The sequence below is a fragment of the Lepidochelys olivacea genome, assembly GCF_965140295.1.
Source record: "Lepidochelys olivacea isolate rLepOli2 genome assembly, chromosome: 16".
Classification (NCBI taxonomy): Eukaryota; Metazoa; Chordata; order Testudines; family Cheloniidae; genus Lepidochelys; species Lepidochelys olivacea.
The window spans coordinates 2,943,832-2,957,503 of NC_140426.1; the positions used below are offsets into that span (position 1 = coordinate 2,943,832).

Below are 13,672 nucleotides of genomic sequence, written 5' to 3' on the forward strand. Positions count from 1 at the left end.
CCATTAAGCTGTTTGAGTTTCGCTTCTACCTCAGATATGGTGATGTCTACCTCCATATCCTCATTCCCATTTATCATGCTACCATTATCCCTAAGATCCTCTTTAGTCTTATTAAAGACTGAGGCAAAGTATTTGTTTAGATATTGGGCCATGCCTAGATTATCCTTGACCTCCACTCCATCCTCAGTTTTTAGCGGTCCCACTTCTTCTTTCTTTGTTTTCTTCCTATTTATATGACTATAGAACCTTTTACTATTGGTTTTAATTCCCTTTGCAAGGTCCAACTCTACTTGACTTTTAGCCTGTCTCACTTTATCCCTACATATTCTGACCTCAATAAGGTAGCTTTCCTTACTGATCCCTCCCTTCTTCCACTCCCTATATGCTTTCTGCTTTTTCTTAATTACCTCTCTAAGATGCTTGCTCATCCAGCTTGGTCTACAACTCCTGCCTATGAATTTTTTCCCCTTTCTTGGGATGCAGGCTTCCGATAGCTTCTGCAGCTTTAATTTAAAATAATCCCAGGCCTCCTCTACCTTTAAACCCATAAATTCTTCAGTCCAATCCACTTCCCTAACTAATTTCCTTAATTTTTGAAAGTCAGCCCTTTTGAAATCAAAAACCCTAGTTGCAGATTTATTTTGGTTAATCCTTCCATTCAGTTTGAACTGAATTAGCTCATGATCACTTGAGCCAAGATTATCCCCTACAACCATTTCCTCTATGAGGTCCTCATTACTCACCAAGACCAAATCTAAAATGGCATCCCCTCTAGTCGGTTCAGCAACTACTTGCTGAAGGAATCCATCAGCTATCGCATCTAGGAAAATCTGAGCCCTATTATTATTACTAGCACTCGTCCTCCAGTCTATATCTGGGAAGTTAAAAGTCTCCCATGATCACACAGTTTCCATTAGTATTTACTTTATTAAAAACATTAAAAAGGGCTCTATCCATATCCAAATTAGATCCCGGCGGTCTATAGCACACCCCAAGCACTATCCCAGGGGAGGCTCTAATAGTTTTCTTCCCCAATTTAATTGTTGCCCAGACAGACTCAGTCATATCCATTTCATCGCTTCTTATTTCTTTACATTCTATCTCATCATTGATATACAATGCTACTCCACCACCTTTACCTTTATTTCGGTCTTTCCTAAACAGCACATACCCTTCAATACCTGTAGCCCAGTCATGACTACTATTCCACCAGGTCTCTGTTATACCTATAATATCCGGTTTCACTTCCTGCACCAGTAACTCTAGTTCCTCCATTTTGTTACCTAGGCTCCTTGCATTAGTGTACAAACATCTTAATTTTTGCTGTTTGGCCTCACTCACATTCTGTACCCTATTAGGCACGGTTATTTTACTACCAGTATAACCTATTAGACTTGTATCTACACTGCCCTTCCTCCTACCTACAGCTGTATCCACTCTTACTTCATTTTCTTTCCACTCTATGCTAAATTCTGGTGTTTATTTAATTTATGCTTGACCAGGCTATTGGGGTGTCTGTTTGAATATGTTGGTTTACTTTAATAGCTGGATGTTGGGAAACAAGCAGGAAGGCAAAACAAGAGCTCCAGTGAAGACACTTCTGGGTAAATACTTTAAAGGGGGTAAGAGACAGTGGCTCAGGCATTAACTGGGGAGATCTGTCTTTTGGCTCCTGCTAAATTATAAAGCTTGTTTTGCCAATTCTCGGAGCCTGTGGCTCAAAAGGATTATAAACTGTTAACAAAACAAAAAACACTCTGGCCCTGCGGAGGAGGCAAATGTTTTTCGCTGACACATACATGTGCCCTCCTGGGGGCATGAAGAAGCTAGACCTTTTTTAGGCTTCAAGGGGAATGGTTGACCTGGAGGTAAGATAGATGTGTGTGTAGACCTTTTATTATTTTAAACTCTTTTTTTTTCTTATGCTATGTTCTGACTGTTAAGATTTGTTTTAAGAGAGCTGGTTTGGGTCACTGTATTCATTTCAGGTCACACTCTCCTGAGGGAAAGACCTGCAGGTACCATATTTAGTCAGGCCTGCTGGGATAAGCATGGTCAATATGCAAGGTCCTGTTGTGTAGGACTCGATTTAGGAGAGGGAGAATTGTGGGATGCCACCCTAGCGATAGAAAAGACTGGGGCTTTTCAGCTTGGAAAAGAGACGAGTAAGGGGGAATTTGATCGAGGTCTTTTAAATCATGACTGGTGTGGAGAAAGTAAATAATGAAGTGTTTGCTCCTTCTCATAATACAAGATCTAGGCGTCATCCAATGAAATGAATGGGCAGAAGGTTTAAAACAAACAAAAGGAAGTATTTCTTCACACAACGCACAGTCAACCTGTGGAGCTCTTTGCCAGAGAATGTTGTGAAGGCCATGACTATAACAGGGTTCAAAAAAGAACCAGATAAATTCATGGAGGTTAGGTCTATCAATGGCTATTAGCCAGGATGGGCAGGGATGGTGTCAGAAGCTGGGAATAGGTGACAGGATGGATCACTGGATGATTACCTGTTCTGTTCATTCCCTCTGAAGCATCTGGCACTGGCCACTGTCAGAAGACTGGATACTGGGCTAGATGGACCTTTGGTCTGACCCAGTATGGCCCTTCTTATGAGACCTGAGATGAAGGGGATGCACTCAGAAACCAGAGAAGAGGTCAGAGGTGCAGCTAGCTCTGTAACCATGATGTACACACTTAAAAAGTGAAGAAGAAGCTGTAGGACTATGGTCTCTCAGCACCAGGCTCTGTAGAGCTAGTAGAGCTTGTCACTTCCTGGAATTATAGTTATTTGGTTTGTGGAATTTACAAGCATTGCTGACTGTATGTGAGGAACTTGTAAGTTCCTTGAGTCAAGCTATTGGTCTGCAGGTATGGTAAGAAATATGAGAGGTCTGTATTGATAAGCATGGAGCTTACAAGGTCTTTTAGGACTGTCCACATGCCCCAAGCCTCTGTGAGGTAACTACCTCTCCCCTTGTGTGCTGCTGATGTGCTCACTTCTCTCAGGTCTTTGAGGTCACTTCCTCTCCCCTTGTATCCTGAGGGACTGCCCCACCTGCATCAGGCCTCTGTGAGCCTGTATTTGGAGCGAACGTTCTCCTACTGCACACACTGGTATGGACATCGTGTGAGATCTTCCACACCAGGGGTTCTCAACCTCTTTCTTTCCGAGGCCCCCCCCCCCAACATGCTATGAAAACTCCACGGCCTGCCTGTGCCACAACAACTGTTTTTCTGCATACAAAAGCTAGGGCCAGCATTAATGGGAGGCAAGCAGGGCAATTGCATGTGGCCCTACACCATGGTAGCCCCTGCGAAGCTAAGCTGCTCATGCTTTGGCTTCAGCCTCTGGTGGTGGAGTCAGGGCAGCATGGGCTTTCTGCCCTGGGCCCCAATGAGGCTAATGCTAGCCTTGTTTGGTGGACCCTCTGAAATCTGCTGCTCATGGACCCCCAGGGGCCCTTGGACTCCTGGTTGAGAACTGCTACTCCATATTTTCCTGGAGGGTTTGTATCTCTTCCTGCCCTTCCCACTTTTTCCAGGAGCTAGATCACAGGCACCAGGTTCTTTCACCCTACGGCTTCCTGATTATTTTTCTCGTATTCTGAAATCATGAATACCAAGCGTTAGCCAGTATTTACATACAATTTGTGACAAATATGAACTGTGTTGCATAGCTATATTATTTCCCTTGGACAGTAAGCCAGCATCAGGGACGTATACAATTCCTACAAAGTGTGTCATAGTAGGTCAGCAAGGTCTCTGTGTGAGCATGGTATACGGCTGGTATTTGGGAAGGAAATTGTTTAGATTAAATATACAAACAACATATGAGGCTGAAATTATTATGCATTTATAATAGTGTTCATTCTCATGGGCTGGTCAGGAAAGGGCAGGGTTTATTAAGCATGCAGTCCACTTGAGCTATAGTTGAGAAGGCACATGATCTAGTAGATGGAATTTAGGAACTCCAGAGTTCCATTCTTTGCTCTGCCACTGGCTTCCTCTGGGTCAGCAGGGCAATATACATGTAGGTTACTTGAGATAGTGTATACCTAGTTAAACAACAGGAGTGTTTTGGGGTTTGGCTAACTACATCTCAGGGCTGGGGCAGGGGATTGGGGTGCAGGATGGGGTGAAGGGTGTGGGCTCTGGGAGAGAGTTTGGGTGAAGGAGGGGACTCTGGGCTGGGGCAAGGGGTTGGAGTGCAGGAAGGGGTGCGGGGTGTGGACTCTGGGAGGAAGTTTGCATTTGGGAGGGGGCTCAGGGTTGGGGCAGGGGGTTGGGGGGTGGGGTCCAGCCAGGTGGCACTTACCTCGGGCGGCTCCTGGGTGGTGGTGCAGTGGGGCTAAGGCAGGCTCCCTTCCTACCCTGGCCCTGCACCACTCCTGGAAGCCGCCGGCATGACCCTGTGGGAGGGGGAGGGGGGCAGGGGGATCTCCGGCCAACAGGACCTGTGGAGTCGGCATTCGGGGTGGGGGCAGCGTGTGGAGATCCCCTCCCCCCTCCCAGAGGCTGCAGGGACATGCCAGCCACTTCTGGGAGCGGCGCAAGGCCAGGGCAGACAGGGAGCCTGCCTTAGCCCCGCTGCACTGCTGGACTTTTAGCGGCCTAAAATCTCCCTTTTTGGCTTCAGTAGTGTCCGGGAGATAGAGCCTGATTCTGGGAGACTCCTGGCGAAAATGAGAGTGTTGGCAACCTTTCGTCTAGCTGTAGCATTTCAAGTGGAGTCAAGCCCTGAGCCCGTCATTTCTGCCCAGGATGCTCTTGGCAGGGCTGCCGGTTAGAGACCAATGGAGTCTTTGTGTTCTTCCCCTCCTCTTTACTTGACTCAGCCCTTTTATATTTCAATAGCATATTATCATACAAGGCATTTCTTCCCGTCCCTCAAGTGGTGTCCCTGGGTGCCTTATGACATGTCCACTCTCTGCATCCCAAATACCAATAGCTAGCTTCAAACTTATCAGAAACCTACCACTAGCCAGAGGCTGACTGACCCTTCAAGTAGGGTCCTGGGGAAGCAACCTGGTGTAATAGCTTCGCTGTTGTGTGTGCCCCTCCTACTGCACTCATCTGTCACATTTACCTGTGTCTAGAGTAGGGGACTAATCCATTTTTGGTAAATCCAGCGATGCTGCTGTTCAAAGAGGGCTCTCTAGGAGCTATTTCTACCTCCCTGGGTAGGACCTGAGGACAGTCTCCTAAAGTTGCACTAGTGTAATTATGTACATCTACACAGCCTGCTGCAACAAGCCTCTGAATCTGGGTTGACAGACTTGGGCTTTTGGGGCTTGTACTACCATGCTAATAATAGCTGTGTAGAAGTTGCAGCTTGGGCTCTGAAGCCTGGGCATACAGGTGGGATTCAGAGACCAAGCTCCAGCCTGAGCTGCAGCTTAAAAGCACTGTCCGCACTGTTGTTTGTAGTGAGAGCCCCACAAGCCCAAGTCTGTTGACTGGGCTCAGAGGCTCACTGCTGCTGGCTGTGTAGATCAGCAGTGCCCAAACTTTTCCTCTTGTGCCTCCCCCTACCAATAATGGAATGAGTCCTGTCTGCACACACGCCCCCCCCCCCCCCCCACACGCCCCGGTGTCTGAGAGCAGAGTTGTGGCAGAGAGCAGGGGCCGACAACCAAACCATGGCAGGGAGCAGAGGCAGGGCAGCAGCCAGGGACTGGGAGCGGAGCTGGGGTCACAGCTGGAGCAGAGCTGGGGGCAGACCAGGCCTGGATGATGCTCCCTCCACACCCTCCCATGAGGGCTATCCTGGGCCCCACTGCGCCCCACTGGACAGGCACACCCCACAGTTTGGGGACCATTGGCGTAGAGGTATACTATGTGAGCTCAATTCTTAGTAAGGCTGCAGCTGGGCTAGGGACATGGAACAGCTTTATCTCCTGAGGAGGCCCCCTAGAGAGTGGGCTCATAGCTGGAGTTGGATTGGTGATCCCTACAAAATAGTAACTTATCCTGCCTCTCCTGGAGCATGCTAACAATTATCTGACCCTAACTGAAACCTGTTCACCCCAGAGGTGCCTGTATTTCAGTAGTAGGCAAAAGGACTTCTGTTTCTACAGGGTTTGATCCCAGAGTCCATGTGTAGCCAGATCTCCTATTGACTATAGCCGGAGTGTTGGTTGTGCTGTTAGTTACTAGAGTCTGCCATCTCAGGGTATTGTTGGATCACCAGCTGCTGTTAATCAAACATAGAGCAACAGTTCCTTGACTTTAGCAAAGCTTTTGACATGGTCTCCCACAGTATTCTTGCCAGCAAGTTAAAGAAGTATGGGCTGGATGAACGGACTATAAGGTGGATAGAAAGTTGGCTAGATTGTCGGGCTCAACGGGTAGTGATCAATGGCTCCATGTCTAGTTGGCAGCTGGTATCAAGTGGAGTGCCCCAAGGGTCGGTCCTGGGGCCAGTTTTGTTCAATATCTTCATAAATGATGTAGAGGATGGTGTGGGTTGCACCCTCAGCAAGTTTGCAGATGACACTAAACTGGGAGGAGTGGTAGATACTCTGGAGGGTAGGGATAGGATAAAGAGGGCCCTAGACAAATTAGAGGATTGGGCCAAAAGAAATCTGATGAGGTTCAACAAGGACAAGTGCCGAGTCCTGCACTTAGGACGGAAGAATCCCATGCACCGCTACGGACTAGGGACAGAGTGGCTCAGCAGCAGTTCTGCAGAAAAGGACCTCGGGGTTACAGTGGATGAGAAGCTGGATATGAGTCAACAGTGTGCCCTTGTTGCCAAGAAGGCCAATGGCATTTTGGGATGTATAAGTAGGGGCATTGCCAGCAGGTGGAGGGACGTGATCGTTCCCCTCTATTCGACATTGGTAAGGCCTCATCTGGAGTACTGTGTCCAGTTTTGGGCCCCACATTACAAGAAGGATGTGGAAAAATTGGAAAGAGTCCTGCAGAGGGCAACAAAAATGATCAGGGGACTGGAACACATGACTTACGAGGAGAGGCTGAGGGAACTGGGATTGTTTAGTCTGCAGAAGAGAAGAATGAGGGGGGATTTGATAGGTGCTTTCAACTACCTGAAAGGGGGTTCCAAAGAGGATGGCTCTAGACTGTTCTCAGTGGTAGCAGATGACAGAACAAGGAGTAATGGTCTCAAGTTGCAGTGGGGGAGGTTTCGGTTGGATATTAGAAAAACTTTTTCACTAGGAGGGTAGTGAAACGCTGGAATGCGTTACCCTGGGAGGTGGTGGAATCTCCTTCCTTAGATATTTTTAAGGTCAGGCTTGGCAAAGCCCTGGCTGGGATGATTTAGTTGGGGATTGGCCCTGCTTTGAGCAGGGGGTTGGACTAGATGACCTCCTGAGTTCCCTTCCAACCCTGATATTCTATGATTCTATGAGTTGCCAGGAAAACACTTCTTCATCTATATCTGTCCCAGATCTTATTACTGTGTGTTTCGGATGTGGGGAAGTCTACCCTTATCTGAGCCTCTGTCATGTTAAGATTCGATTACTGCGCTGTACTGCCCTTTACATACAGATGTGCCTTAAACTGATCTGGATACTGAAGTTGGTGCTTATTAAGGAGCATATCTTGCTGGGAGCACATGACATCCGTGACTCTGCATGTCGCCTGTTGTTTTTGGAGTGGCGTTTAAGGTGTTTGCTGTCAACTATAAACCCCTAAATGGCTTGGTTCCTGCTTATAGGGCTTTGCATTTCTCCTCTCCTGGGCCACAGCTGTGGTTAGTGAAGGTGCCTGAATTGAAGTCCCCTTGGTTTAAAAGAAAAGGAGATGCTGACAAGGCATTCTCTTTGAGGGCCCTTGACTTTGGAACTTATTCCTTGTGATGCTTCTTGGGGCTACCCAGGGTTCTGAGGCATCTTGCTACCACACGTCCTTAAAGATAAGTTACGCTATCAGCTTGCTTCCTCTGTGAAAGATCCAGGGTGTCTGTCTGTACACACAGACATCTCAGAGGAAACCATTGTCCTTGTTCATAAGCAGGACATTCTCCTGTTTGTTCTTTTTTCCCCTGTAAACTCCTTTCTTGTAGACTTTTCCATCTCTTAATCGATATCTGGTTCAGTATGAATAGGCCTCCATTATGGAGCGGACAGTACAGATATGACCAGACGGGGAGGTTTAAGCATCTGTTACGTCCTGCCTGGAAGGAACCTGTCCGAGGCATGTCACCTTGATCTGCCTTGCCTTAAGAACATAATTTTTAGTATAGATACATAACTTCTTAAATATTATAATCATTGCAAAATGTATGCAAGGATGATGACCATTAGTAGAGACCTTACATGCCACCTTTGGTGAAGTATTAAGTATGTGCCTTCTGCCAATTGGCATCAAGAGGCCCCTGAGTCACACTCCTTCACCACCCAGGACTGAAATAGCCTAGGTCTTTGGGGAGGGAGGAACATAAGGGCTGGTATTTGTGGATGACAGTGTTTGATTTTTTTATCGCTGGTTGTTTTAAGGTTAGGGAAGTTCTTGAGTTATTTCTTTTGTGGCTGTATGTATGTGGCATTTATATGAAAGGCGCCTGGATCCTCAAACAAATGGTTTTAAAATACTTGTTATAAGTAGAAATTTAATAATAAGGAATCACAGGATCAGATCCTATACTTCACACAATCTGTTAGATCCTAAAGCGCCTTACTATGTGGTTGAAAGGAAGACACTATATAAATGTAAGAAAATTACTTTGGATGCATGAGACCAGATGTGCAGTAACTGTTACTGAGATTTCTTGCTATGTGTACAGATAGTCTTTTAAAGAATCTTCAGTTTTTGCAAGCTTTTTCCTTAATTGTTCCCTTTCTGTTCTGGCTTTAGGCTGGATTCCCAGTGGGCATAGATCTACGAACACGAGTTCTTCAGTTCGTAGAAGACAGAATGCAAACTACTATGGTAATATACTATTTTAATTGATTGGATGCAAGATAAAATGTGTGTATAAATAGCCTCCTGTGTGTTACTTCTCAGGTACAGTCAGTACTCCTGGGGGAATTCTGTGCCAAAAATAGAAAATTCTGTGCACAATATCTTAAAATTCTTTAAAATTCTATGTATTTTATTTGTCAAAATAGCACAATATAATCACGCTGGTTTCAATTATTTTGGTAATTTACTTGTCAAGAACTATGTCTGTAACAGTACAGACGAGGAAAAAAAGATTCAGGAAATGTTTTTGACAAATAGATTCCTTACTGGGAATATTAATACAGAACTTTGAGTAATAACTCATTTAAACGACAATTTAGAAATGTATCTCCTGCACCCCTCAGAAGCAGTGCAAAGGCTTGGGGGAGTTGTGGGTAATGGAGGAGCTGAAGGAGAGGGAAGTAATTGCTCGGAAGCAGCCTGGGACTGAACCTGAATGGTTGGTAGGTATGGGTGGGAGAAGTATGAAACAGGGCTTTTTTGGGGAGAGAGATTGTTAGGGAGTTGGGGAACCTCCCCCATGCTGACCCTGGCTGTCCACTAGCCTCTCCCATTCAGTCAGGCACATCTGCCCCTGTCCCATGTGTCCCTGCACTGCCACTCAACCACAGTTCCACCACCTGTCCCCATGTGTCCCTGCACTTTCCTTCCCATGCACCCCCTCCCCTGGTCCCCATTTGACCCTGCACATCCCCACCCCCGGTTTCCCTGCAGCCCCACTCTCATTTAGCCTTCTCTCTAGTCTGTCCCTCGCAACAGCCCCGTATGCCCTGCTCTGTCTGTCCCCCCAATATCGCATCTTCCTCACCTGAACTCACAGCCACATTGCTATGAGAAAACCAGCCTCTGCTCTCTCCCTATCAGCTGCTGGCTGCTACAGTGAGCTTGCTACCCTCTGTTTTGGTTCCACAGCAGCCCCTGTTGAGTGAAAGATGCAACTGCAGTGCCTCTCTGACAGAATGTATTTTCTGTGGAGAAAAAAAAATCTGTGGGGTACCTGAATTCTGCACATGTGCAGTGGCGCAGAATTCCCCCAGGAATAAGTCAGAGCTTGAGTGGGTTATGTGATCTCACATTACTGCAATACACGAAGTGGAGTTTTCACCCCATGTGCTACCTATTTATTCAACTCATAGGTCCTTCAAATAGAAACAGAGGATCCCAGGGGTATGTGTGTGGGAGGGAGACTGTGCAATTGTGTAAATGTTGCAGTACTTAGTTATATCACAGTTGGGTCACTTTTTTTTTTTTTTCCTTTTTTTCAAAATGTGGATTTCTGAACATGCCCTGAATTCCACATTCACACCTTGCTGAGTGTTTGCTGTAGGATTTAGCAAAATTTTAAGGAATATTTTAATTATTCACTCTTTTTCCTAACCTCTCCCCACAGCTAACTGGAATAGTAATTGGAGCTGCAGTGGCATTGCCCCTTATAGGGATTTTTGTGTTTGTCGTTTACAGAAAGGTGAAGCAATCTAGTAAGTACTCAACTTGCTACACATGCTTTAAAACAGAATCTTCTCAGTGGAATTCCTTTACCCTAATATTTCCTTAATGTAATGTGATGGAGCCAGTGCTTGTTCTGGAGGTAATGATTCAAGCAGGAAAACAGCCTTAAAAGGACACAGAAGTTTTGTTGCATTGCTGATTGTGTTAACTGTCCAAGTGTCTGCAGTGTTCAGGAAGCTTAAAATTAGATGTGTTTAGTTTCTTTAGCATATAATAAACTCCATGGCATCACAATCAATATGTAAATAACTTGGTGTAATCAGGAGATGTCACTGAGTTTGAGTGGGACAGAGGTGAAAATTGGGGGGTCCCTGTGAGGGACAACTGATGAATCCAGTGCACAGCTATAGAAGGAGCCCAAAACTTTGGGAGAGAGGTGAAAGGCCCTTCATGGCCTTTTAAAAAATTAAAATTATAACAGCTGCTCCTTGTGTATTGGAGACATGTTAAGTTCCTTCTTCAGCTGTCTGTTGTTTGGCCTGGCCTGTCGGAGCAGAAATGGCATAAATGAGACAACATGTGGTGGATCAGAGTCCAAATTCTGGACATCATGTCTCCATGGCCATCAGGGGCTGAAAGTACTATGGAGGCAGTATCCCTGGTGGCTGCTAGGAGGGCCCTTAGTATGGTTCTTGGGCCAGCTTGGGGGCTGTTGTCAGGCTCCAGAGAAAGTCTGCTGGCTGGATTCTTAGCCCTTGTCTCTCTCGACAGATCTAGAACTCATTTTCCTTCTCAACTGGTAAACATTCCTGAACTTTGCAGTGCATTTCCCTTCTCTGCTCTCCCTGCTTTGTGTTGAAACTTAGTGCAATAAAATTTACTAAATGCACAAGTGAGGGGTGCCTCTATCAAAGGGAAAAGCAGAAAAACACCATAGATTACTGCTGTTCTGTAGTTCCACTGTCAGGCAGTGCTGACAGCCCTTGGTCTCTTTAACTCCTCTTTTTGATTTCCCTACTGTGCAACTCCCGCTCCCAAGAGCTGTCTGAGCTCATCAGAGCTTCTCAAAGTATCAGAAATGTTTTTTCAAGAGTATTAAAAACAAAAAGCAAGTCTTTTATCACCTCGATCACGAGGGTGAATGTGAACTGGACAAATCTTTAACATCTCATGCAATGTTGCTGACTTTAGGTGAGTGTTTTTTCACTGTTTGAAAATAAGGCAGAGCTGGGAATGATTTTTGGGCTTGATGGTTCAGGGGCTACATGGGAAATTCGAATTTCCCTTCAGTGAACTTCAGCTGTTTTATTTTCCTGCATCTCCTTCTGGGCTGCATGTTGTTATGGATAGGCAACTGTCATTGTACATCCTTATGCTTCAGTAGTAGCCATGTAACCAACATAGGCGTCGACTCCATGGATGCTCCAGACCCACAGAAAAAAAATGGTGGATGCTCAGCACCCAACGGCAGCACCCCCCACCCCCGATCAGGTCCTTCCCCTCCCCCAGTGCTTTTCGCTTGTCGGTGGCCTGGCTGATCAGCACTCTTCTCCCCTCCCCCCCGCTCAGCACCTTCCGCCTGCTGGTGATCAGCTGTTCAGTGGTGTGCAGGAGGAGCTGGGGGGACAGGGGGCGGAGTGAGGGTAGGGTGTGCTCAGGGGCGGAGTTGGGGTGGGAAGAGGCAGGGTGGGGCCTGGGGTAGATCTGAGGGGGAGTACCCCCTGGCACATTAGGAAGTCGGCACCTCTGGTGACCAGCATTGATCTGCCATAGCTGAGAGCTTTCTCTAGCATCTAACCATAGTCTGCTAAAGGACTCTGAGAGCATAATTGCAGTAAGCATCTTTCTCACAGACCCTGTAAGAGCAGGGCCTGCTCTAGATAAAGAAGAGCTTTGGAAATGGGAATGGTTCCTAAAATCGCCTGCCGCAGATGGCATGACTGGCAGTTGTTCAGCACTGTAGAGATTCTGCACCTATGACGTTAAAGCTGCTTGGAAAGTATGAGTGAAACATATCCTTCAGGGAGTAATACTTAGAAATCCTAATGTGTTCAGAGCTCTACCTCTCTGGGGTGGGGATGGTGAGAAGAGACTTCTGGGACTGTCCCTATTTTCTGTTCCTCTCCTCACTAAGTGTTATGATGACCTTCTCTTCTGGGAAATAAGCACTTGAATTTGGCTCCCTTTGGTCAGTGCTGCTTCCAGGACTGACTAGGAGAAGCCTCACACTCTGACTTCCCTACCATTTGTATTTTTTCTATCTCCATAGCAGTTTTTGACCCCATGATACCTACAATCAAGGTTCCTTGGAATGCATCCCATAATCAACTACATTATGAGAGAAGCTGAGCCCTGATTAGGGGGCGGGGCTTCACTGACTAGGGGTCCTATAAAGGTAGCAGCCAGTCAGGCAGCGGCACAGGAGCTAGCAAACAGAGCTGTAAACAGGGGAGTTTGAGTGGGAGTTCTGTTGGAGGAGAAGGTATTTGTGTGTGTTTGGTTTTGTATTGGTAGTATCTGTATGTGTAGAGGCTTGTAGGGGCTTTGTGCTGGGAGAGAAGCTGAGCCCTGATTAGGGGGCGGGGCTTCCCTGACTAGGGGTCCTATAAAGGTAGCAGCCAGTCAGGCAGCTGCAGTGGCACAGACAGCTGCAGCGGCACAGGAGCTAGCAAACAGAGCTGTAAACAGGGGAGTTTGAGTGGGAGTTTGAAAGGGGAGTTTGTCTTGTGGTGCTTGTGTGGGGTTTGGTTTTGCTGTGGGTGGTGGTGTTTTGGTGTGGTTTGTGTTTCCCAGATTAACAGGATTTAGGTGGGAAGGCTATGACAGATTCAGAGGTGGCAGTGGGAGTGACCCATGTAGCAGATGACACAATGAAGATGACTGGATGTGGAAGCTGTGTTATGTACATGATCCTGGAGGGGGCACCTGGTAAGAGTTTTGTCTGCATGAAATGCCATCTGATAGAGCTGATGGAGGAAAAGATCAGAGGTTTGGAGATGCAGGTGGAAAGTCTGGTAGAGTTTAGGAAGGGGTTTGAGCAGATTATGGAGCAAAGACATGAGGTATCTGAAGGGAAAAGCTCAGACTTGCAGATGGAAGCAGGACTAGGGAATTCTGAGGGGAGACTGGGTGAGGAAAGTGGTCAGTGGAAGCATGTGACTAAAAGAACTAGGCAGAGGAAAAGACGGGCTAGTGAAGGAGAACTAGAGCTTCAGAATAGGTTTGCAGAGTTGGAAAATGAAGAAGGGGCTCAGCAGGTAGTCACTGAAGGTGATAGGGCAAAGAAGAAGAG

At 46.6% G+C, this 13,672-nt stretch overlaps 1 protein-coding gene across 2 annotated transcripts in view; it reads left to right on the top strand.

The window, feature by feature from the left end:
- Positions 1-13,672, top strand: part of PNPLA7 (patatin like domain 7, lysophospholipase) — a 432,325-nt gene that overhangs the window by 16,411 nt on the left and 402,242 nt on the right. For both annotated transcript variants that reach the window (XM_084650336.1, XM_084650337.1), the window contains exons 3-4: positions 8,824-8,898; positions 10,322-10,409. In XM_084650336.1, coding sequence (XP_084506462.1) covers positions 8,824-8,898; positions 10,322-10,409 — 163 coding nt within the window. The remainder of the gene's footprint in view (positions 1-8,823; positions 8,899-10,321; positions 10,410-13,672) is intronic.